The sequence below is a fragment of the Limanda limanda genome, chromosome 16 (assembly GCF_963576545.1).
Source record: "Limanda limanda chromosome 16, fLimLim1.1, whole genome shotgun sequence".
In the NCBI taxonomy this organism is placed as follows: domain Eukaryota; kingdom Metazoa; phylum Chordata; class Actinopteri; order Pleuronectiformes; family Pleuronectidae; genus Limanda; species Limanda limanda.
Window position 1 is genome coordinate 22,036,287 of NC_083651.1, and position 27,000 is coordinate 22,063,286.

The 27,000-nt window shown below is 40.9% G+C and overlaps 1 protein-coding gene across 1 annotated transcript in view; it reads left to right on the forward strand.

The window, feature by feature from the left end:
* The window catches only part of thsd7ba (thrombospondin, type I, domain containing 7Ba), a 131,517-nt gene that overhangs the window by 43,651 nt on the left and 60,866 nt on the right, over positions 1-27,000 (forward strand). Inside the window, exons 5-8 of the mRNA XM_061088869.1 lie at positions 3,149-3,307; positions 10,185-10,385; positions 20,726-20,917; positions 23,213-23,444. Of these exons, the coding sequence (XP_060944852.1) occupies positions 3,149-3,307; positions 10,185-10,385; positions 20,726-20,917; positions 23,213-23,444 (784 nt within the window). The remainder of the gene's footprint in view (positions 1-3,148; positions 3,308-10,184; positions 10,386-20,725; positions 20,918-23,212; positions 23,445-27,000) is intronic.

Consider the following 27,000-nt stretch of genomic DNA (forward strand, 5'->3'; position numbering starts at 1 on the left):
CGACACAGCAGCGAAAGTTCAGTAACCTTTGACCTGAGAGCTATGAAAACTCGCAGGTTAAGTGTTTTGGTTCCACTTACTGATCTATCAAAGGTCAGAATGTTGACCTCAAACAGTTTTTTTGCCATAGGTCTGCTGATGCTTGTGTTTAGAGTGCGTTCTAGGCCTTTTGAAAACAGTTGAGGGAATTTTTTGATTTCAAATTTTTTTTTATTATACACATCTTTTTATTGTTTTTTTCGTTCATATACAGCGGTAAATCAAACATACAATGTATCCAAAAATTCTTAGAGGTAGAAAATAGCAGGGGATATCTTACATGATGTATGCTGATCATGGCAGTGTGCTTTAACTGAGCCAGAACGGCTTCTATGAATTATGATTGATTTCAAATTTAACCAAAATGTATAGTTCAATATTGATATCAGGATTAATTGTATTGTTTGACTTAAAACATCTTAAAACAAACTTGAATGTCACTCAGCAGAGCTCATACCGTCTCAGAGGCCCATCAGCCCCCTTGAATTAAAGAGATACCCCCTCTTTTTATATAGATCCATGAGTTGTTCTCTTGGAAAACTGTGAAGATGTTGAAAAAAGATCTTTCTCGCAACGTAAGTAAATTAATTCCTTGGTCTGCCCCCTGATCCGTATCTACTTCAAGACATAGTGGGTTCTTCCCAGTCACACACAACATCATTCCACCGAGTTCTGTGTAATCTTGCATACAAACAAATTAACTAACAGGACAGGGGTGAAAACATAACCTCCTTGTTGGATCTGATTTATTGATATTCAGCCCTCTTTTCTGATCCTAGTGTACATGTGCACATACAGATACAGCAACACACATATATAGGAGATGACTACTGCTGTTTTGATGTATAACCTATTTCCTTTTGCATATAAACGAACACAATGATTAACATACATTAGTCGCTTGAATTGATTTAAATTTTGCCTTTAATAAAATTTACCTCGGGGCTTCACTAGAACCAAATCAGCTGAGCCGGTTGTGATCCCTCTGTTACACGAGAACATGTCAGTTAATGGTTTGTTTGAAGCTGTTAACAACGCATTGAGGAATTCATTCTGCTGCCGTGTTTTCATTGTTCCGCACTTGACAAACCGCCCGTGTTTAATCGGAGGCAATACATATGAACAAAGGAAATGAGCTGTAGTCCTGATTAGCTTTTTTACAGTGTGAACGTTTCACCTAAACTCTCTCTCTCTCTCTCTCTCTCTCTCTCTCTCTCTCTCTCTCTCTCTCTCTCTCTCTCTCTCTCTCTCTCTGCCACGAACTCTAAAATTGAGTTTACTCAGTCTGAGTTTGTGCCGCGCTTTCCTTTGTGTTGCTCCTGAACAATGGCTCTGTTCCCTCAGCACGCCACACCATCTTCTGAAGATACAACTAATTACTTCCTGTAGTGAATGTTTTCCTTTTGAAATGAATAACACGTAAGATTAAAGAAGAAAAACTCGAATCTAGGTTGAATCACAAATGTTTCTGTTCACTCTGTGTGGGGGAGTAAATCCACAGATATACTTTATATATAAATATACGCTCAAATATTTAAAGAGATATTCCATAAGCTTTCTTAAGGAACCTCCAGGATCCAAGGTTTTACGTGCCACAATAAAGTTAATTGCTTCTGGCACATACATCAACATGGATATAGATAGAAAACAATTTACGAAATGTGCCAGAGTCGCTACGGCAACCAGTGTCACTGATAAACTCCACACGGCTGTGCTCAGAAGTGATCCTCATCAAAAGTTCCAATGGAATTAAATAAAAGTTATTAGCTTATAAACTCTCGCCGCCTCACCTCAAGTGTTTCGTTTATCTTTTTTAATTGGGCACAGAGGGTTGTTTTTAATGGCTTTCGTCAGTAAGATCCTCTTTTCCAAATAACACATTTTCCCACCTGATGGAAATAACCACTTAGCAAATAATCTCATTGTAATTTAGTCTCCGTCCAGATTTCTTGCCAAATCGTGAACCTGATGGGAGGACACTTGTGGAATATGAATGGCGGCAGCTCTTTGAAACCGGTGGATGTGAGGGACAGAGATCAATACGTCAGCTGTAACATTGACCCGAGCGGCTTCAGTTCATGTAAACACATGCGGCGGCATATGTGTGTGTGCATTATGGAGAGCTACACCCACTGGGGATCTGGTAATGTGGAAAACTATTTGCTCCTGTGTGATTTCTACCGGAGACGCAATTGATAAAAACACACAATCACAATCCGGAGGGAACAAAGCAGAAACATCTGTACCGAGCACTTTATCTGCGTGTTTAAGCAAGCATCTCATTTGAACAAAAGGAGATCAAACACCATGCAAATTGCTTTTGGTGAGAAGACAAAATGCACAATGGACATTTGGGGAATTTCTCTTCGGGCTCTCATTTAAATGGAAATTTGCGTTTCAATGATGTGCGGAGGTGCATCAAAATGGAATATTAGATTGAATAAATCCCCCGTGTTTGTCGCTGGGCAAAAAGAGACCCTCGTATTCTGTGGGAGAGACTGATGTCAGAGCCCATTACAGGTGGCAGAGCTTTCTGTGATCTACAAATGATGCCAGCCGAGCTTAGCCGTGAATTGGTTACACCGTGACTTGCCTTCACTATCTCCCTTTTCAGCTCCTGTTTACTCCTTTAGCTCGCCGCTGCCCTCCATTTAATATTCTCCCGAGCCAGGCACGAGATGAGAGGAGCAATTTTCCCCCTGTTCCCTCTGTTTTCTCCTTTATTTTTCACTCCACGTAAAACAACTTTGTTAAATCTGCCCTGCTTTTCACCACAGTGTGCAACATTAAAAGCTGCAGCCTTTAGTAAGGTGTATATGCGTCTGTAAATAACATCCATTTTTTCAAGTCCAATGACACTGATGCTTCTTCATCCTCTTCTCTCTCTTCATTACATCTAGAGTGCGCGCACACACACACACACACACACTCACACACACACACACACACACACACACACACACACACACACACACACACACACACACACACACACACACACACAGGCACACACAGGCACAGAGGCACATTCACATTCACAAACACATTCCACCACTGCTGATTTAAGCTTGATTATTCCTTGCCTGTGTTCCCGTGTTTGTTTGTTCAGTGTCCAGACCGGTGAGCACCAGGCTGTGTGCTGCCATGGACACCCCCTCTGCCGTCCAGTCCTGCTCCGTCCCCTGCCAGAACCACTGCCTGCTCTCCCAGTGGACAACCTGGGGCGCCTGCCTCCACGACAACTGCAAAGAACCACAGGGGAAGAAAGGTAATTTGCAGAATGTCAGTGTAGACCTTTGTCAAATGTCATATTGCACAGACCCTTTTTTTTTTTTTAAAACAATGTGCTCAAGGTATCAATGCTACTGTAAAGGGGTTGAGCATGTTTCCGTGTCAGAGGTCTGGTCACGCATCTGTCCACAGAATCATGGGTTCCATGAATGGACGCCAGATCCCACAGGTCATTCCAGAAGGTGGAGTAGTTGTACCTAGCGCATGTACAGTCGACAAATGTTGGGCTGCACATGGACATCTGCATAGAGATGGGTGGATGATGACTGATGGACGCGGAAACGATAAATTCACCACAAGCCTCTCGTGTTTCACATGCAGGCAACAATGTCTACTGCCAATAAGGAAATGTAATCGAGATGGAATATTTATATCAGTGACTGCTATGGTCAGTTAATTTAATTTCAGAGTGTTAGCAGCACAGCAGCACTGTCGCACCAATAATCTGTTAAGTCCATGCATGCTTTTCTAAAGTGTCTTAAAAGACCACTGTGTCTTAAAATAAATCTTCCATCGAGAAAGACACTTCGCCATCACTGATGACTCACAAGAAGACAAAGGGGATTTGTTGAGTGAACACATTATACGTCATGGTTTTTTTTTAATGCATATTTTATAATAGCTTTCTGAAACAATCATCAAATTAACCTTTAATCAAAGCTGTTTCATTAGCATAACGTTTCATATTTTCAATGCGTCACCCACCTCCTAATTTATGCAATAGAAACAACATTCCAACATAAAGACGACGTCTTGTTATATAATCCAGTTAGAGAAACATGTCTGGTGCCCAGAATACATGCTACACATCTGAGTGTGTGAAATTCATTACATTACATTACATCCCAGATTGAGTTTTACAATGATTCTACCACTCATGATAAATACACTGTCCAAAACAGAGAGAAACAGACCTAAATCATGTGTTAAGTACAAAAATAAGTATCTGTTGTGTTGGCTGTAGCCATGTTGTACATTTACAATTAGTTGTTGGCAGAACTCGTCACCTAAGAGCTGAGAACCTTCAATACGGACAACAAGGGCCTTTACACTACAACCTGAAAGCTATTACACATGTACACGTTTTCAATTTCGCTGTCCCCCCCATGTTTTGAATGTCTAAACAGTAGATAGTGCTGTGTGCTTTGGCAACCGCGGCGCAGAAAGGGAGGGGAGGTGCTGAGCCTGACGGAGGGAGAGAGAGAGTGACAGCGCAGGAGAGGGATGTTGTAACAGCGGGAGAGAGAGGCAGTGTGTGTTTGAATCCTAAATTGTTTGTTGATAAGCGTCTTGCCGAGAGGAAGTTCGCTCGGGAAGGAGAGAGTACACGTAGAGACGAGAGCAGACGAAAGACAGGAAGAGAGCACATCTGTAGCTCGGCTCTCAGTCCCCAGGAGGGTGATAGGAGTGTGAGCAGATAAGATGCTTCCTGTGTGTGTGTGCGTGTGTGTGTGTATGTGCATGCGTGCGTACAATTAGATGTCCTGAAGTATTCCGCGTGCCTCTGCTGCGTGTCATATCTGACTGCCTTGGAAAGGTTACACATTGTGTGTAGTAGTGCAGTGTGTATGTCTGAGTCAGTGTCATGGCAGTGGCGGAGCTCCCGGTGTGTTAGCGCTGTGCTAAAAGGGCAACATGACCTTGTCCCTGTCATGAGTAAATGTGCATGAAAACGCCCCGGGGAGCGACTTAAGGGTGCATTGTTCAGGTCAGTGCCCACCATCTCCAGCCCGGGATCTCTGTGGGATGAGCCGTCCCCTCTCGCTGACAGTGTCATTAATATATTTCAAGGAGTAGAAAACACAGCATATGCTGTTCCGCACAGGGGTCTCTGGTGGCATACGCTCTTTTGATGGCGTTCATAAAGACCCAGAGCCCAAAGCTAGAAAAAAGAGTATGAAACCGATAAAATCCCACTAGCAGGGAAGCTCTGTTGCCTGGGAAGCAATGAACTGTTATTGAATAGTAGAGTATTGTTATGATCCGAGTCGTTCAGCCGCGGTCCTTGAGATTCAGAGGATTTCTTGCTCTTATATTGAACGCGCGCTTACACGAGACGTCTCCCGACATCAGAATAAACTGTGATCCGTTTCTAATGCAAAGGCCCGCGGGATCCGGCTCTTCAGGTGGAGGAGCCGGGCGGCCGAGATGCTTGTGCTGCCCCAGCTTTGCTCTCTGGAAAATTACAAATTTAAATTGCTTTAGAGTGGCTTTATGTGCTTTTCACAGTCCTTCCATGTTATCTCGGCCTATCACATTTTGCAGCTACGGGGGGAAATGAATTCAACACGAGAGGTTACTGGATAGAATTTGTTTGCCAAGCTTCACCTAGGAGCCGCTTTGCTGGAGTGTCGGGGTATTTCTCAACAACAGTGTGATGAAAATCATTGGAAAGCTCTTGTTTCCCTGAAATAAACCCCGGTATGACCAAGAAACCTTTCAATTATTAATATCCACGGGGGCATGCCCACACCAAGTTGTGTTATTTTTGCGGTTTGGATGTGAGCAGCACTAAGTGGTCTGGGCAACCCTGCAATCGATTCCAGCATCTCTTCGCTCCTCGAGATCTCACCGGAGCAGCGACGCTCGGATCTGGCTCCCGAGCCGGTGCCTCACGCCAGCGGGGGGGGGGGGGTTGTAATTTGTAGCTCGGCCATTCCGGGGTCGGAAAGTTGCACCAGTGAAGGGAAAGAATGCAGGACCCTTTTGCCAATTGACTGAGCTGTGGTGAAATGCGACTCTAAAGTGCTTGAGCCTTTTTTTATTCTATAATGTTTTTTATAACTTATATATTTTTAAGGAGAGAGACTGCCCATCAAGAACATGGGATTTCCACTCAACCTTCAATGAATAAATTAATGTTTCATCAAACATCCAGCTTCCAGTGTTTTTGACGAGGGAAAAAGAATGAAACTTGAGGCAAATAAGGTAATTGATCAGGAAACATCTCAAGATGCATTAAGGGAGAGGAAAGTGCCTTGCTGAAAGCTGGCATGCACGGCGAAGTTGTAATCCAGTGTTTTAAGATGTCACTCAGTGGAAAGTGAATCAGTCAATTTCAGTTTGTCGATATTTAGCGCCCCCACGGAGGTTTTGTCTGGGTAAAGTGGATGAGAAGTTACACCTCCAAAAAAAGTACTTGAAGCTCAAAATACAGGTTTTACTTGTCATGAATCTTTATTTTACTTTGCAGCAGCTGAGTCAAACTCCTGCAGATTAAGCTGGACTCATTCGTCTAGGAACATAATAAGGCGGCTAGATATCATCCATAATGCAAAGCTTTATAAAAAACAAACATGAACGTCTCTGGAAATGTAAGAACAACTGCGATCGGTCCGCTCGGTTTCACATGTCATGTCCGTGTCTATGAGTGTCCCGACAATCACACACAACTCGAAGTCCTCCTGCTGCGAGCAGCTTAATGCTCGTGCACAACGTCTCACCTGTCTGTGCAGAAATTTCTGTAAAACTAACTGTTCAATATTCATCAGCTGCGACTGCAACATAACAGGCAACGACCGAAATACTCATTGGCCATTATAAATGCTCACAACAGCCACTTGCCTCGACGACAGTATAAACCAGACTTTAGCTGCTGCACTTAAATCTTCAGACCTTCCTTCAGATGAAACTGTAACAGGTGTTTAACCTGTGTGACTATTCTCAGCTGATATCATCATATTATATATATGGTATGGTTGCAGCTCTAAAAGCTATATTCTCATTAATCAATATCTTTATCTTTTATGCCAAACATGTGCAAAGTTGGTGCAGCTTTAGATCTAATTAATGGATTCGCAGGATCTGTATGTATTTACAAAAAATAATGAATGTGGACATTTAAACAGTGTTCCACAATAATTACCTAGACTAGACTGTGTCAGTCTGCCATCCTCTAATTTGTCGGAAACACAGTTGCACATTTAGCATTTAGATCTTTAACTAAAGTTTATACCATCCATGCAGATAGATGAACCTCATAGTTTCAACTGCATTTGTGTGCGTAGCTACAAGTAGCACGATGCAGTTGTCTCTTTAACATTAGAACTTGACTTTCAACCTGTCACGTGGAATCTGTTGCACATGAGAGCGACGGTCACCCCCCACTACTGCCAAAGATTGAATGGATTCTGTGGAAAATACTGTGGACAAATGTCATATCTGTAGTTCTATGCAGAAATGCATTCCAGATCGACTTCGAACGAGTCAGGTTTAGTCAGGAAGCTACAGAGAAGATACATGGAATTACTTCACATCTTGACTCTGTTGCTGAGGCTTTGATCCGACACACACGCAAACAAAAAATTAAGACTTTAGCGGCTTAACATCTGGACGTATTTTTCATTCAATTCACAGTCATCAGATTTGATTAACTCGTCCACTAAGCCTCCGGGCTTGATTTTAATCATGTTACATCTAAATTGCATCATAGTATAAGCCATATGCGTGTCCTGTACTTATCTTTTTATATGTATATGTAACCTATATGTCAGTGCACATACAGCATGCTTTAAATGCTCACAAACTTGTGTAAACCCTAATCACTACATAGCTTTTTGGATAAATTGTGTGACGTGATTTAAACACCTTGAAACCACACAGTGTTATTCTTAACTATTCACTCACCATGCATGCTCTCAGTTTTACGAATATAAGGTCTGAAGAATGAATGTGGGTTGAAATCAGTGGTTACGATGGGCATTTCATTTCCACCACTACAGAGGTGTTCATCCGGTGTGGAGCCGCCCCCCCCCCCACCTCAGCAGGTAGACGATCACTTATCCGTAGAAACAGCAGCGGCAGTGGTAAAACAGTGAGAGTCAGTAATTGGAGTGAAAAGTTCTTATAAGCTACTGGTAACTTTATACCGGTAGCTTTAATTTATCCACTTTTTCCCCTGAAAAACACCTTCTCCTTGTCTGTGTAGTTTTCTCATTATCCCACCTCCCCTCCCTTGTTGCTCCTTGTCTACATTTTCTTTGCTCCTTTATTAATTTAGTAGTTTGTCTCCTTAATAAATGACTCCTGGGCACGTTATTTCTTTAAGATATTTGTTTTATGAAGTAAAACTGAGAATATTGTGCAGTTAAGTTGCTTTTCCTTAGTGTTTTGTTTTTTGTTGAAAATGAAGACAAAGAAAAGGTTGCTGCAAGTGAATGATTCTTTTTTTGGCATGTGCTGCAAATTGATCTGAAACACTCGGTGGATGCTGAAACAAATCAGCAAAAAACACTGGTCTAGACAATTATCTCTATATATTTCAGTATAAGGAAGTAATCTTACCACAATAAAATCAGTCTTCTGCTTCAAACTGTTGAAGGTGGATGCTGGTGGATCCCTGATCCCACATACTGTAGGTAGTTGTCGTGCCTCGGACACATGTTCATTTCGACATATGCAACTTACCCTAGATATCATGCATTCCTACTGGAATTTCAGACTTGGTGCTGGGATTTTTATGGGTACATGTAGTTAAACGATAACTAATGTCTCAAGCAACTTTTCCTTTCACTAGGGGTTTTTAGGTCAATCATTTTCAGTTTTTAGTTATGTAGTTTGATCATTTAGATGCACTGATGAATATTCAGCAACGTATTGACATTCCCCCCCTTTGCTTTAATTTTGTTTTTTATATCCCGCTCACGATACGAGCAGTGCAAACTGTAAACTAGCACAGTAAACTTTGTCTTATCGTAATTTTGGGGTTAGGGTTATGCAATAAACACCGGACTTGATGTTAACACTGACACTTTAATAACTTTGCAGGATATATAAGCAGCAGCCAGTGAAAAAGAGATGTTAAAGGTTTCGAGTCGACAACTGCAGGAAAAACCATTTACCAAAGTGACATCCAAAATATAGAATTTTATGTTGTGCCTCTTCTGCGGAAAGAGTCTCAGCCAAAGCTGCTGGGTCGATACAGCGGACAGCTCCTGGTGCTGAAATTGAGTGTCACACACGAGCATTCGGTCCGCATCTCATCCACTGCTCACTGGATTCCTCACAAGGAAAAGTCAAAAGATAAAACGCATAGGCAGTTGTATTAAGACCATTCTTTTAACTTATTAATTATATCTATATAGAAAAATGTGTGTTTTCAGTATTTACCTACATGAGGATAACATGATTAGGAAGTCTATAGTTAATGGGAGACCTAATTAAGTCATCATAGAGGTAATGTCCAATAAAGTTCTAAGTATATTGCAGCAGGTATAATCAGGGGATCGGCGAACACACAAGAAACATTATCAAAGCTGACTTATTACTTACTGAAAAAATCATTGTAGTAGCAGTGTCTATTGGGATGTCAGCCCGTCTGTGTTGTCTCACCTGCAGCAGGCACACACAAGTGAGATCACATTTCACCTGCTGAAGGAAAATGGAGATCGAGCCTTTGCCTCAAAACTGTGGAACAGTCGGCCCTCCAGATCAGGACCTTAACAACTGGACAGTTTTATTTATGTGATTAAATTTAATTATTCAATGTCTTGCTGTTGTCTTCTTGGCTGATTGTTTAATCTTATATTTTTGTATCTCCCCTGTTTTACTTGTACAGCACTTTGGGCAATGTCTGTTGTTTTGGGACATGCTTTTCAAATTAATTGACTTGACTTAATAAATATAAGATTTAGAAGAAGCTCATACATGCAAACCTCACACAGAAGGACCTGGTTGGTGGAAGAGTCAGTGGTGACCATTAAGCCACTGTGATGCTCACACAGTTAAATGAATGCATCATGATGCTTTATTTCAGTGATTGGCTGACAAGGGGTCGAACTGGTTTTGTGCAGGAATATCAGTGGCTTCTCTGACAACCTTTTCTGTTCCCTTACTTGGCTCTTTCTTCCTGGCAGGTTTCCGACAGAGGAGGAGAGAGGTTTCGTGGGAGTCCAGCAGTTCTCCAGACACCTGTCCTCACCTGGTCGAGTCCGTCCCCTGCGAGGACCCTGCCTGCTACCTGTGGCAGGTCCAACAAGAGGGAAGCTGCGTTCTCAAGGAACAGCCCTGTGGTCCGGGAACTGCCGTCCAGAATGTGACCTGTGTCAGCTCTGAAGGTACTGTGCTGGTTTAGGATTTTAAAGGAGAAGTTCATCTCTGATTTTCTTGGGTTTTCATTTAAGCCTCCAAGTTTCTCATTTTATTATAAGTGGTTTAAAAACATTTTTGGTTTTTCATGAAGTCCAGAATGGCAAGATGGGGCTTTGGCCTTGGTGGAGGAATGTGCACTTAGGGCGGCCTTCTAATTTTCTTAGTTTTCTTAGTTAAATAAAACCAAACAAGATAATGAAAAGCATAAACTGTAATTCAACAATTTATAAATCTCATAAAAGGACCAGCAGTTGCACATTGTTCATGAATAGTTCATAAATCACTTAACAATGAAAGAAAAATTGGTGAATTGATTTTTAAAACTAGTCAGTGTCTGCACTGATCTAAATAACAGCTATGATTATTTGTAATTCGTCAATACATGTATTAGTATGGATTGATTCATTTCTTCTTTTCATAATTTTAATATGGTAATAACCATGAAGTGCAACACTTATTCACAGACGTAATTAGATCCGAGCTTCAACACGCAGTAAAATTCATCAAGGCTGTAACAGAGCCACCAGCGCTGTGGTCTAGACACATAATGTTATCGATTGCTTTGTGATGCATGAACTATCAGGTGGAATGTGATCCATTGTGCTCGGCCATATCATTATGTCGGGTGATAGTACCATTATTGTTAACATGCATTATTCATGAGGGACCATCACCTAGATTATGGGCACAGAAAACACTGACCTGATTAAAAGTCAGAATCGCAGCTTCCTACCCGAACATTAATTGCTCATTTCCATAGATTAGAAACCTAATTGCATCCTTTTTTGCCTGTGTTTTATTATCCTGTCACAATGGATCATGTGTCTGTTTATCAGGAAGGCAGAAGAGGGTCTAAATATATTAACCAGCTGGAGAGTCTAATGAGTTTTGACAGGACAAGTAAAAATATGAGCTTTGGCTGGTTTGAGGCTTCAGTCTCACGGAATGATTTGTGGCCGAAGATGTTCGATGCGGCCTCCTTAATTGGCTTATACCATGTTGGGTTATTAAAGCATGTGCAACTAACAATGTGAGTTGCTAAGTGAAGCAAGAAGGTGTTTGTTTTCACACTGCAGACTGGGAAAGCAGCGATATATACTGACTTTACTCACAGTGAATGCTGGTATGATTCATTCTGATACCGTGTGCTTAAAACAGTTGTCATCAGGATACATGAATTATTCCCTGGAAAATCTGTCAAACTGTCCAAAAACCCAAAGTGGAAAAACATGTTTTGCCCAATGTCCTGTCCTTTCAGTAGTTTTAACGTAATCGTGCTGGCAAACTAACACACAGAGGGGAAAAAAGAATCTCCACTGCAGAAGAAGTGTACCATTATTTTGCCAGTAATATATACAGAAAGAAAATGCAAAAATGTGAATACAAACATTATAATTGCTGTGTAATATCCAAAAAGTCCTCCAGCCTTGATTCCAGCAAGTGCTTACAGCCATTGAGGTCACTTGTCCGTAACCCTTGAATATGACTCATAGATCTTTTGTGAATTTTGTCCAAGGCTTGAACTCTGGCAGCCTGCAGCCGGAAAACAGCAACACCACAATCCTCCTGCATTCCATTTTATCAACTTATCTCTATCACTTATCAACTAAAATAAGTGCTTTCATAACTAGGTATTTAAGTAAATACACCCTTCCAGTAAGACAACCGCTTGATATTAATTTTACCGTCTAATTTCTTACACAATGATCATTTGGCAAAATAGAAATCCCCCCCTTGTCATCCCCATATAAATCCCTTACTGGGTTTATTAGAACTTTAATCGTCGCGTGAACAGTTCTGTTTTACTTCCTTCATTACTCTTGTCATTACCAGTGAGGCAGCTTGAGGTCACACATCAATAAAATGTAACTTTGGGTCATAACAAGCTGTTTGCATAAGATCTTTTATTTTAGAGGACAGCCAAGAAAACACTGCTGACAGTCGTAAATTAACTGTTCACATAAAAGCATCATCAACGCGCTGATTAAACACATGAAGACATAAAGAGCCGCTGTTCATTATTGTTTAGAAGAAATGAATGGTGGACACATTGAAAAACAGGTAATTACAGTGACAGAATACTTCCGCTGCTCAGTTTGTTATGTTTCGTGCAAACATCTCAGTGACCCCCTCTCTGATCGTGGCAGGTTTAGCTCCACACAGAAGATGTTTTCAGCGGCTCTTCCCGTGGAGCTTGACATGTGAGTTTGCTGGACCTTGGAGAGAGCAGCCGCTGCATGCCAGTCTCTCTGCACATCCAGTTCCACCGCATTCCAGCTCTCTTTCCCAGCTGTTACACCAGAGAAATGATGGGCACTTTGTCTGCAGTAATGAATCTGTTGGAAGAAAGGCGAGAAGACATGCTTCCTCTCTGGAAGACATAAATTCCAAAGCTTTTGCTAGTCGTGAAAAACACTGCGGATTAATTGTACTTCAAGTCTTTCAAGGTCAAGGTTTAGTCCGAGCCTCCGCACGGAGAACACTGGAAAAAGAAAACAGTGAACTACCTGCATGTTAACCTGACCTTCTCCCGCTCTCTCTTCTTATCGGTTGTCTCTCGGGTGAACGAGGGATATAAAAAGACAAATAAAGAAACCACAGATCTAATTCACTACTAAAACCACTTCACATTATCTCAGCATTATTCACAGATAAAAGGTCCAGATCCATCTGGAGCCATTCCAGCCCGCTCAGATATTCTGTCTGAAGAAGCCGGATGTGTCAGCTGCTAATTTGCTCTAACACTTTATCTTCAGGGGCGGTGTTGAAGTGGGACCATTCTGTAAGGGCTATTTTGAGAAAGGGAATAAAGAAAATAATGATAAAGAACTGTTTTACTTCATTCATAATGGATTTATAAGATTAAACAAAAAAAATCAATCGGATAACATCTGTTTTCATTTGAGGACACACAATCGCACGTCGACGGTTATAATTACACTTTTGATTTCATAATTTGAGTGAAGTCACTAATTACCTCCGCCAAGGAGCTTATGTTTTCATTAGTGTTTGTTTGTTTGTATGTTAAGCCCCTTTTCTCACCAGTTAAAAAACCCACTAACACCCACCAACATCTGGCTTTTGTCTGCAATGAGAATAAATACAAATAGCATTCACCTCTGGGTTAAACAGCTCTGCAGTAGACACACTTTCTTAAACATTGAGAGAGATTTTTTTGACGATTTAACCAATTTCCCTGGGAATCATTTATAATTGTAGATGGGAAAAATCGGTCACATTCACACAACTGATTTCTGTAAGTAGGTTTGATTTAGTGCAGATTCAATACATTAACATGGACTGTGTCGGGCCTTGTGCTATTCTAGTTCACAAATATATGACCTTGTATCAGGACGTAGGTTAAAGACTGAATTCTAACAATAGTTAAACAAATTAAAACCTCTTCAGTGAATGTTTCCAAACCAACACCTCTAATTACAGTTAGACACATTTTGCCCTAGAGGTGGATTGTTAATGTTTTTATGTGACACGTCTTTGGTTTCCTGCTGTGTCGTTCCTGTGAAGAGCTCTCACTCATAAATCTCAGCACTTCTGCAGGAGGAGCAGTCATAGTCTGAGCTGCAGGAACTTTTCTGTGTATGTTGAGAGAATAGAACCTTCGAACATACATTTCCTGATTTCAATCATTTTCACTTTACTCAGAGTTCAGACTGAGTGTGGGAGAGAGATGAGAGGTAGGAGTGACACATCCACAGAGATAAAAGCATTGTTTACAATAAGCAGGAAGCTTCTCTGATATTTGAAGATGTGTGTATTTTTTTGTTTTAAGTAGCGGCAGCTTGTCTTGTAATCATATAGAGACATCGATACACAAAGTTCATGTTTATTTTAAGCAGCTAATAAAAGACGTGGGAGCTAAAGTTCAGAGTAATTTATGTTGAACAGATACATTTCCACAGAGAGTGAAAAAGAGAGAATCTGTTTCTTATCCAGCTCGTCCTCGCTCGTCTGGCCTCGGCATGTTCGTACCAAGACTTTTATAAATTGGTCAATCAGTACCTATTGTCCTCGGCTGGTTTCTGCAGTGTCCCTTTTCCAAGCAGAAGGTCTTTCTCATACAACTGAAACCTTCGGGAACCCGCAAGCAAAATCCTCTTGAGCACTTGAACCTTCAGACCTTCAGACATCATTTACAGATTTGGACCTTACCCTCTGAAATAATAAGCTTCACTGCGTAGGAACATCTGGATCAGTCAAAAGTTCACCCTTTTCAAACCCGGCTGTTTCTTAACTGAATATTTTGAGTTCAAACCTCTGAAAAGGCGCCTTTTTGTCCATTATCGTTTACAGTGAAAGTTCCCTGCTCTTGTTGACTGCTGATTGCTGAAGCCTGTGGAAAGGTCAGCTATGCTCAGGCTTTTCTTTAGCTCACCATATGAAGGTGCTGCACCATCAGGGGCAGAGGTGTGAAAAGTATTCACATTCATTACTCAAGTAGAAGTATAGATACTAGGGTTTAAAAATACTTTTGTAGAAGTTGAAGTATCAACTCAAGCTTTTTACTTAAGTAAAAGTGTAAACGTACTGGTTTCAAAACTACTTAAAGTATAAAAGTAAAAGTAATGTAAGGGAAACATTTTTTCCATTAAGGACAAACTCTTAAGCGGCGTCTCAGGGGCCTATAGTGCACTACCCCCCCTCCTCCAAAAAACACATTTTTCTAAAGGCCATTATGACTATAATGTTATATTAAAATGTTATGTTGAAAAATGTGGGATGCACTAGGCTACCCGTTTGAACTGCAAATATGCCCATTGAAAATTATAACATTTTATTACAATGCAAATACATATATTGTTTGAAGAGACCTTTGGACTCAACACTACCAATAATCAAACATGACTATGTAGAGGAAATAAAAGTCGTAACAAGGTCGTGTTGCCTTTTTTTGTGTGTGTTTTTGAAAGATGACAAACCGGAATGAAAACAAGCCAAAATTAAATAGGAGTAACGAGGCTATTTTTTAAATGTAAGGAGTAGAAAGTACAGATATTTGCGTGAAAATGTAAGAAGTAGAAGTAAAAATTCGTCTGAAAAATAAATACTCCAGTAAAGTATAGATACCCAACATTTCTACTTAAGTAAGGTAACGAAGTATTTTTACTTCGTTACTTTACACCTCTGATCAGGGGAATGCTTTTATGTTAGAGGCTGAAGAATAGCTGATATCTCTTTTATGATTTAGTTTATTACTTCCACCAAAGAGGTTAAGTTTTCACCCTTGTCCCTCCGTGGTGATTTGTTTGTCTGAGAGCAGGATAACACAAAAGCTGCTGGATGGATTACCATGCAACTTGGTGGAATGATGTGATATAGGTCAGGGGAGGAGAACCCATTATATTGTGGTGGAGATCCTGACAAGATCCAGGATTGTTTTCCCCCAGAATTTTACAAATGTGTGCATCTGCTTACATGTCTGAATAAAGATATCAAAGAAAATGGTAAAACTAAAGTTTTAACACATGAAGCATATGGCCATTGTGGTCAACTTATATTTACACTCTGCTAAAATAAAAGAATTTTAAAAAAAAAGGTCAAAATGTTGAATATCCCTTTGATGTTTAAAGATCCTCTGAACTAGATTGACGATGGATAACAAGTCACCAGCAGTTGTAACAGGATCACTTTCATTTGGTTTTAAATCAGGCTTTGTACATTTCACTGTCTTCATTGTTTTTACTGTTTTGACCTTCTGGCTTTATATTGATCCTTCCATCATCAGTAGTGGACCCCTGGTCAGGAGGATGATCACGATACACCCTCACCAGAGGAAGGCCCAGTCAAGGTTGATCGAGTGTGTTTCCCAATCATGTTTTCTTGTATAGCAGCTATTTTTAAAGCTGGTGTGTCAGCCGTCAGGTTCCATTTAAGAAGGTGAACTTCAGTGAAGTGTTTTCTCCATAGTCCCTCCTGATTGAGTAAGCATTTGTTTTCCAATCTCTTGGTCTGCGTAAAACTTCTCTGCACTTTCAAGCCTGAAAACTCCCGAGGTTGTCCGGGAAAAAGTCAGCTCCCCCCCGTAAAGAGTTTTTCAGCGAATTCTATCTTATAGGGAATTACATTTTTATCTATGGTTGCTCAAGCAGTCAGAGAACATCTTCTATCGGCTTTTATTGCTGAGCAAACACACAGGTAATTCCTGAAGTCACTCAGGTAAGGATGAAATGGAATAGACTGGTGCTGGGCTGTTTAAGGACATTCCGCTGCTCAGCCAGGAGGATGATCCACTGGGATTGAACCAAGAAAAAAAAAAAATTCTTACTTTTCAGAAGAAGTGCATCACACGGTCTGGATTCAGTAGTTAGTTTGTTCATCCTCCTCATCATCTGTCTCCAGCCATCTGCTGGTCCATGTCAAGCTTTTAAGATTAAAGACGTGCTCCTCAAAGAGGACATTCAAGGACGATGTGTTCTAATTACTCCTTCCAAGTCCACTATATTTACACAGCACACATCATTTAATCTCATATTTTGCAAATTAAGTAAACTGACAACTGTATTTGTAAAGCATAAAGTATTAAAGCTCATAATGAATATTATATTCTTGTACCAGTAATTTTGTTAGAACATGATGTATGAGAGTGTTGATTGGCTGAAATCTCTGGCATGATTGTAAAGGTGTGATTTTTGCAATTCCGTCAGCACATAATCATTACCATATAGAATATGTAGCTCGGAATTAGAATTGTATGGCCCTCGGTTACCGTCTGTGAGATGTGGTCAGTAAAAAGCAGAAAAAGGGATTATTTTTGTTAAAATTGTGATAGAACTGTTGGCATTTTCTTTCATACTCTCCACAATATTGTTAGTTTTTTGATCATAACATTTTATTTTTTTAATATCCCCTGTCTAAACTTTTAAATGTTTTCATGAAGAAGGAATTGTAATAGTGTGAAGCTGCTGTGATATGAGACACGTATTTGTTTTCATTTGTGTTTTACGGTCACTGAGTTGAATCCGACCCAGGGCAGGTCACATGGTTAGTCTGTCTCAAGTCAGCTTTTGTTGCACTCATGCAGAAAAACTTTAAATGCTGTTATCTGCAACTTTGCCAAACACAATTACCCTCAGCTTTTTCATTGTTTGAATGTGGATTGCAGTTTTCAGAGTTGTTGCAAATAGATGTAAAAATAATATTGCAACCTTACACAAAACAGCACTTGTTTTATTCCTCAATGGTTTTATTGTAAACTGCAGCATCATAATAAAAAAGTGCTGTGTGAGCCTACTGGCTGTTTGCCCCTGGCTTTGGAAAGATGTTTTGACAGCTCACACGGCTCCCAGTCACTGCCCGGTGTCCACACACACCAGTGTATAGTCAGTACCAACTTCCAACCACAGCGCTCGTAGCATAGTCTGACGTTCCTGATCCTCACTGTCACCCAGCAGCCTGAACTCTCTCCGCCCGACTGGTCAGCAGTATTCAGGTAATGGTGAGCGACCCTAAACTTGGCTGAGTGACTGTCGCTAATACTGAAAACCCAAAAGTAACGAGGCGCATAAGTTTATTCCTCTATTCACACACCGATACAGCAAAAAAAACATCTGTCGGTGACTGAGGCCAGTTTGTCAGAGCTCACTTCAGCGTACACAGTGATTCTGCTCACTTTGCCTTGTTGCATTTTCCCACCAGCTTTGTCTTAAAAGCTACCTACGAAAAGTGGTAATAATTATTAACTTTTAAGCAAAAGGCGAGGACCTCTCCCCCCCCCCCCCCCCATAAATGTACCTGAATAATATCAGTGGAGAAGATTAATTGGTGTGTGGGCGAGCAGAATATAAATCATGTTGAAATTGCATGCAGGAGGCAGTGATATTATATCTGAGTAAGAGCCCCAACTACACATCCTTTTATTAATAATGCAAGAGGACCCCTAGGGCAGCCATCTATTTGCAGAGCCCCCCACTTCAACATGCGGTCGCACACATGCGCTCCCACACACACACACACACACACACACACACACACACACACACACACATGCAGGATGTGACTTTGGACTCATGTTATCATGAGATCTCTCCTTACGGCGGTGTATCCAGGCAAAGCTTTGTGAATCAATTGTTAGTTTTGGTTTGCCCAAACACTCACTTGTGTTGTGTGATTAGACTTCCAAGCAGAGCAACTGTTGAATAATTAGATATTGCATTGTTTGATAAGGGAAAGCCAATCCTTTGATTTTTGACAAAAAATACATCTAAACAAGTTCTTTAATGTGCCCACAGAATTAGGAAGTCTGTGATGTTTTGAGTGACACCCCACACTTCTCTTTGTATTTGTTTGCTGTAACAGTCTAATACTGTATGATTGCCAAACATATACAGTAATGTTTTGCTCTAGTAAGCATATGATTAGCTGAACATTGGGTCTCTTTGTCCTCTGAGAAACAAGCTGATAAGTTTGTGCTTTGCTCTGTGTCAACATATCATCAACTTACTGACATCCTGTTCACTTGTAAGTTCAATGATGCTTTACCTTCCAGACTGTGTAGCACAGGAGCTTCTTCTGCCAATGGAATTTTTGACATGCTTAAAATAGCAGAATAAACAAATATAAATAAACAAACCTCTAAGCAGTAATGAAATATGTGATTATGTAATTATGTCATGTAACCGAAAACTGCAGCTTTGGTTTCTGTATTGGAACAAGTCAAATGTGATATGTGCTTCCTTTACTTCAAACTTTCCACTCTGACTTTAATTCACATTTAAAGGTTGAGAAACATCGTCTCGCTGAGTCTAATTGTCAATTTTCCGAGTGCAAAATGGGTCTTAACTCCCGGACATGTAGTGTCAGTGTCTGATCTCTGTCAGAAAGGTTGATTCACAGCGCCTTTGGCACGTGTCCCTGTTTCCTATAAAGCTGATTGATTTTTGTTTGTTAACTTTGTCCAAGTCCATCCATCGTACGTTTCGCTGCTGCACTAATGAAAGTTATGATGCATCCCGTTACAGTAGCCTGTGGGACCCGGGCCAGACTAACGTCTCCCTCTCTACACACACTCTTACTTTGAAGGATGGAACTCTCTGATGCCTTCACTTTATGGGCAAAAAGACTTTCAAACTCCCCCAAGGGAGTCTTCACATCTATTGGATGAGACCATACCTACGTCTGCTCTCTGCCCTCCTCTGCATCGAGGGTATTCGCTTGAAGAAGTAAAAAAAAAAAGACAAATTGATGACAAATCCGCCCTGGGGTTGTTATTGTTGAACCATATTCCATGATGTAGTGGCAGAGTTCAGCCAAGTTAATGATACTGCTGTATGTGAGCGTATATATATATATAAAAAAAAAACAATGCTGCGGCTGCTGCTGGCATTGTTTTGACATCTGGATGGCATGCCTGCTTCTGGAATTGATCTCTCTCTCTGAGACGGAGAGACCGTAGAGGAATCTGTGGCACTTGGCTTTCTCTGGGCAGGGATCAACATGAAAAACACAATGATTTTTTCTCTTCACAAAAGGTTGAATTCATTCATTAGCAGTCATATGAGAATATTCTTCTGTAATTTCACAGTTTCATCTCACAATATAACATTGATTATTGTGTTCAGAGCAGCGGAAAAAAAGCTCCTTTTCTTCTCTGGTTCTCTAAATGAAAGAGTTAACATGGAGCTGTGATAAATATTTCATGCCGCGACTCCCAGTTGAAGGCTGAAGGATAGTTTTTCAACTAGCTCAGAATACCAATGGGAAGGCCTTATAATTTCCTTTAAATAAAATGGCATTCTCTTTGTGTTTGACATTTGTGTTTTATTGAGGAGAAAATACTTTTCCCCTCAAGGATCAAAAACGTATTTTCTTTTTGCCGGGAAGCTTCAACCCTGGGAGAAAACTAACATTTAGCATATTTTTATTTTCTAAAATCATAAAATTTTGCATCTTTAACTAACACAGCTGAACCCTTCATCACGTGCACGTTCCCCTCTGCCCTTGACAGAACATGCAGACTGTACTGAAAAGGGCAAACAGGTGAAACACCAGACACCTGAGACAGGTGGAGCATGTCCAAGTGTTTGACCCAAATACTTCTACACTGTGTGAGCACTGCAGGGTGCTCACAAAAAAATTGGGATGTGCCGGCATTAGTGTATGTGGATGAAATCCATTTTGTAATCCTGTTATCTGATTAGAAGTGTGATAGTTACGCTTGACTTGATTTTTAATCCAATGGTTCCAAGTACAACATGTCTGAGGATCTTGATTCCAGAGATTAGTTTGAGCCCCAAAGTCAGATGTCAAGATTTTTTTTGTCTGCTTTCTAATCTGACCTCGTCCTCTTCAGGGGAAGTGGTGCCGGTCGGCCGCTGTGGAGATGACCCCCCGCCCACAGAGGAAGCCTGTGAGGTGGCCTGTGCTGCAGACTGTGTGGTCGGCTCCTGGTCCTCCTGGTCGCCCTGCTCCCACAGCTGTGCCACCAGGAGCTCGGAGGGCCGGCAGAGCCGCGCTCGCACCGTGATGGCGATCCCAGGGAAAGGTACGGACACATCCCCATGGCTTCTTTGGCTTTTTTCATTCTAACTCAATGAAGAGTGTTTATTGCTGTGTTTGCAATGGAAATCCTCTCACATGTTTCCACTCAGCCAATCACATCGGTAAGAAAAGTAACTTCAAATGGCGTGCACAGTGAAAACAAGTTTATAATCTGGACAGACATTATACTTGATTTAATTTGACGGCCAGTTGTTGACTACACACAGATGTTTATACATCTTATATTTCAATATATACTGCACTGAATCAGAATGTTAATGAGACATTATGAAGTTGTGGATCTTCCCTGGAGGCGATGCTCTTTATCTGGACCTCTCTGGATTTTAAATGAATACCCCGGGCTTCGATTGTATCAGGGTGTACTTGTGTTATATGCAGCTTTCTAATTAATAAAGAAAAAAATTGATGTAGGCACAAGGGTTTGACGAGGACAAAGAATGAATAAAGAAATATCTCTGGTTTCTGCAGCATTAGTTCTGATATTTGTTCTGTCCTTCTTTACGTCCAGCAGTATTTTTGAAGAGCAGTGCTAACTCTGCAGAATACTCCGTCAACTTTCAGTGTATTTACAAAAACTGCTGTGGTACAGTAAACCAGGAAACAAATTGCTCTGTGATGTTTTCAAAATGGACGACTGCAGATATCAATACTTTCACTGGACATCAAACCACTTCAAACCACACACTTCACAAACGCTGACTCGACTTTAGCTCCTCTTTCTGTAGATTTATTTTAAACATTTGTGTAAGTATATTTAAATTGACCCTCAGTGTGTGTGTGTGTGTGTGTGTGTGTGTGTGTGTGTGTGTGTGTGTGTGTGTGTGTATGTGTCTGTGTGTGCTTCAGACTTTAGACAGTCCCTTTCTCAACACATATTAAGTAAAGGTAAATGTATTTATGTAGCGCTCAAAGATGTTTACAGTACATTCACCAATTCACACACAACCGTTCATACTTGTTTCTATCACCCACCACACACTGTTGGCTCAGCCGTCGGGGACAATTTGATTCGCCATCTTTCCCAAGGACACTTCACGATGCAGACCGGAGGAACTACCGACCGTCAGCGACCTACTCTACCTCCTGAGCCACAGATAGAAGTGTAATGTTCTGTGAACACCACTGTGAGAAACATGGAGGAGTACAGGTGGTGAACATGTGTGTGTACATGTCTTTGTAAATGTAGCCACAACCGACGTGCAGCTGTGGCTCAGGAGGAGCTGTGATTCGACTCATTCTAGACAACATGCCAAAGTGTCCTTGGGCAAGATACTGAAATGCTAAAGGATCCCTGGTGACTGTTGTGTGTGTGTGTGTGTGTGTTGTATGTTAGTGTATGAAAGACGATGCCTATGGAGAGGCTGTATGAACACGTGTGTGAACGGCTCAATGTTACTTGTACTTGAAAGCAAAGCGCAATATAAATTAAGTTCATTATGTTACTTTTTCAGTAAAACAGCTCTGACTAAAGGAAAAAACGTGATTTTAAAGTCATATTTTGTCATTGAACTATTTACAAAACCTCCAAAAAAACACAAAACATAGACAATACACAAAGACTGAACTACAAATTACACTTGTGAAATGCATGAATAGCCAAACACAAATAGTTACAAACCAGTAAAAGTAATGATTTTCCTTTATGCATTAGCGTCACCTGTTTACAAAAATATCTTAATGTGCTCCTGTTGCATTCTTTTTGCTCTTGCAGTCAACAGCATCCACACGCACAGCTCTCACAGAGTCCCCTGCTCTCAGTGTCTGTCATTGTGGTTTATAATAGAAATGAGCAGAATGTGTCCTCGTAATGAATAAATATATGAGAAACGGCGCAGGGACTGGGGAGAGCTCGTGTGGCTGGAGGCAGCGTTCTTTGGAAATGGCCTGTGAAGTCCTCTCTGCGCTGACCTCACCGCGACTTCTCATTTGGAATTCAAATTCCACAAGTAAGAACTTGTAAAGTGTCGGCTCAGCTAACCTCAAACAAACATCTGTTTAGTTGCCAAGCTACCGGCAGTCAGTGATGAATATTAGCATTTGACTTCCAGCCACTAACTACAGCTTGTGCTTCGGGGGGGAATTTATTTCAGGGTTTGTGCAAATCACACTTGCACATTATGATGCTTTCATGGACTAACCCTTGTGTTATCTCGCTCATAAGCAGCTGAAGACAAAAACAGACTGTATCGCTGAAAAACTGAATCAAGTCCTCGCGGCTACAGTTGTGCCTCCGTCATGTCTCTGATTCTCTGTGGTCTCTTTGTATGTTGATGCTCAGATGGGAAGGAGTGTCCCACAGCTCCAGCCCTGGAGGAGTGGAGGGTCTGTAACGACCATCCTTGCGTGGTGTTCTACTGGGAGGCCTCGGCCTGGGGCCCCTGTATCCAGGACACATCCATGGATCTCAATGGCACCAACTTGTTAGAAGGGACCCCTACATGTGCCGTGGGCGTCCAGATCCGCAAAGTCACCTGCACCAAGATGAATGTCGGACCTGTCATAAATAAAAGGTACGAGCTCTCTGACCAGGCATCAGTTTTCATGTGTAATGCAATATTCATCCCAGCTCTGTAACATTGCAATTCAATAAATCTTTCTACAACGTCACTTTATCTTTTTTAACATTGTTCTGTCCATATAAACTGAACAATGTGTTTTATTGATTTCTTCCTCATAAGTGAGATGTTTTTTCACGTCATTACACTTTAGTATGTTTGGCTGAAGGCATGTTCTTAACAGGCGTGATTCTCAAGGTCTGTCGGCAGATGAAATCAATAAGACACCACCTTCCTCCTTCCTGTTCAGCTCTGGATAGCATTGAGGCAGACGTGTCCGCCTGTTGGTTTGCAATACTGTAGCACCAGAATCCTCCATAGGAGCATTGGCAGTCATTTTCTGTTTTCTCTTTTCACGTGGAAAAAACTACGGGTCTTTCTAAATTCTCCACAGGAAATCCACACTTTGGTTTTCTCATGATTTTAACCTCTATGCTCTTGCTCATGTATCCACTAATTCCACCAAACAGTTCATTTTATCAGCTCCACACTTGGCATGTGGCTTGATAAAGGCCCAGAGAAGTGCAGCGCCGAGTTTGGTGCGATTTGGACATGTGATACGTTCAATATCACTAAGATTTGAATAAACAGGTGACCAGAGCTCTGTTGTAGTCCGTGTGCCATTGGATAAACTACAGGAGTGGTCGGTAACTGGTTGAAATTGACTATAAGATATTCACTGCAGATAAACCAGGTGGATGAACACAAATTCCCTTAACATCAATCTGCACCATAGACTGTACAAATATGCACTGGGACAGAAACAATTTAAATGTGTTGTTTCACCTCAACGCAATATTTTTCCATTCTAAATAATTGTCTCAATGTGTCAAATTCACCGACTAAGATGTCTATTGTCATTCTTCCCCCAATATGAAATTTCCACTGACAGAACAGCTTCGTCTCCTTATCCCTCTCTGACACGGCTGCTTTGCTTGGTTTTACATATCAGAAAGACGAGTCCCGAAAGAGACGAATGGTAAATCACGGCTGAGGCATAAAAGAGCTTTGTAAAAATCTGGGGGAGGAGTTGAGAGGGGAACACATTCCTCCGACACAAAATTCATTTAAGAACGCAATCTCCATTTTCCAAAAGTGTCTCACTTGAAGAGATGGAGAATCTGCTTTTACTTACTGACAAATGACCTACATGACTTGATGCACTGTGAAATTACGTCCCGAGAGCCTTCTTCTCTTCTTTTGTGCTTTCTGCCTGTGTTTAGGATGTTTGTGTGTGTTTGTGTGTGTGTGTGTGTGTGCGTGCATAATGTGTGTGAACCTAAGATAAATTTTGCTTATGCTCCACCATTATCTACTCCTTTTTCAGCAATACAATATTAAACACTGCTAAGGGCTTTTGTGCTGTCACTGTAATGATGTTATAGCCCGCCACAGGAAGATAGATTTATAAATAATTCACAAAGTTTGCCCTTCTTTAGCTCAATATAATATTGACAGGGCCATAAAGTGGATTATGGAGAGGCTTTTTTCTTACGCCCGCTCTATCTTCTGCCACACAGGCTTTAATGAAAACTGTCATTTCTGTCGCTGCCGACAGATCCCACCTGCACAGCGCGTCTCGGATTAAATCAATACGTCGCGGTGTTAATTTAATGGGAACAGCACCGAACACACAGGCACTGTTGGTGTTCATGATATTTGATTTTGATCGTCAGTATCAGGTGAGTTTGGGAGTTTATGGGCATCTCTGTGCGTAAGACATCATCAGGATCTCACTGTGACGATACAGAGAAATACAAACCTGGCATAGCTTATCTATTATCTGCTAATTCCAGGATTCTTCGTCTGTATGTGGCGCAAATATCTCAAGAACCCTTTAACTTATCAGCTTCACTGTTGGAAGCCGTGTTGTTTCAGGCCCAAGGAAGTGCATTGTGAGATTTGATGAAGTTTAGACGTAAATCAATACAATATCAATCAGATGTTTTCACTAATGTGATTCATCTAAATTGTATGAATAGGTGCTTTCTTTACCCCAGAATTGGCCCTTTAAATTGAAATGAACATTAGGAGCGGGTCTTCTCTACGGAGGCCGCCATGTTTTTTACAGTCATCCAAACTGGACATCTAAACACCTTTGAGTAAACTGAAGGTTGCCACTTAGTTTACACAGAGTGGCCAATTATATGTCCAACATCCATGCAGGTTAGTTTTGATGTCTTTATTTCAACCACATCAACTCCTGTTTATATTTGAAATGCAGGAGTAATATAAAGATACATCGTTCCTACCTGAGGACCAGATGCTCCCTGAACACAATTGATATTTAGCTTTTTGGGAAAAGACGCTTTTCATGCTTAGCACTAATCTCCACAGTGAGCAGTGGCTCAATAAAAGGTTAGTGGCTCTTTTCGTGGTATTACTACAAAGCTTTCCACTGAACATTAGATTGATTTTAACTCTCTTTAATTTCCCCTGTAACATATCAGATAAAATAATAATTTACAAACAAAAGCAGTTGTAATAAGAGTTTGACCTTTAATATTGCTTTATATTTGGGTACCAAATTAACACATTTACTCAAATCAAATTCTAAATGTCTAGTGCAGTGTCTGCTCTTAACCTGCCTGTTCAAGTAAATATTTATCAGAATTATTCCTATAGTGAATCCTCCTCAAAGGGTTGTGTGTTCATCCTACCTGGTTTATTGACAATGAAGATTTGATAGTAGATTTATTTCATTCACTCAAAAGAAACTGAGTTTGTTATATTTTGACCTGTTGGCCACCAGCTGCTGTAACTTATCTGAGGATGTGGAAGAAAGTATGTTCAACTTTGTACGTTATGCTATGTTTGTTGTTTGTTGTTGTTGTTGTTATTAATGTCATCCCAGTGAATGCTGGGCTCCAAGGACACACCCCCCAAAAAACATTATTATTTAGGATTAAAATGTGATCCAGTGAGTAGTGAGTAATTAGGTATTTGATTCCATCTTTGAAGCAATAATAAATAATGTGCGAGAAGGAGACGTTTTATGTTACCAACCATGTCAGAGCTGATCAGCGTGGCCCTGACTATTAGTCTGACTCCTTGAGTCGGGGGGGTATATTCCTCTTGCTGCTGCGTAGCTTTGCCATGCCCTCTGGCATACATCTCTGCGAAGAGGAGAGAAGAGGAGAGGAGAAGGCTGGGGAAGGATGAGTTTTATGTATCCTGCCTCCTTGTGCTTCGGCGTACTTTGATCTCATTCCTCTGCGTCCTGGCTTTCTGTAGTTGGTAAGATGGGAAACCACGCTTGGATCCAGTGAGACCTGGATCTGGTTGTCGGGAAAAGGTCGTCACTCACCCTGAAAAGATATTGCAATTTTTATGTGTGTGTGTGTGTGTGTGTTTGGGGTAAGATGGCTCCTGGTTGATGAAGACATCAAAGCTTATGACTTATTTGATTTCACAAAGCTGCATTAATCCACTCCACTTCAAGGTTGCACGTCAAACAGAACACATTGCAGCCTAAGGGGCCAGTTATAGAACAGTTATCCAAGATGTGTAG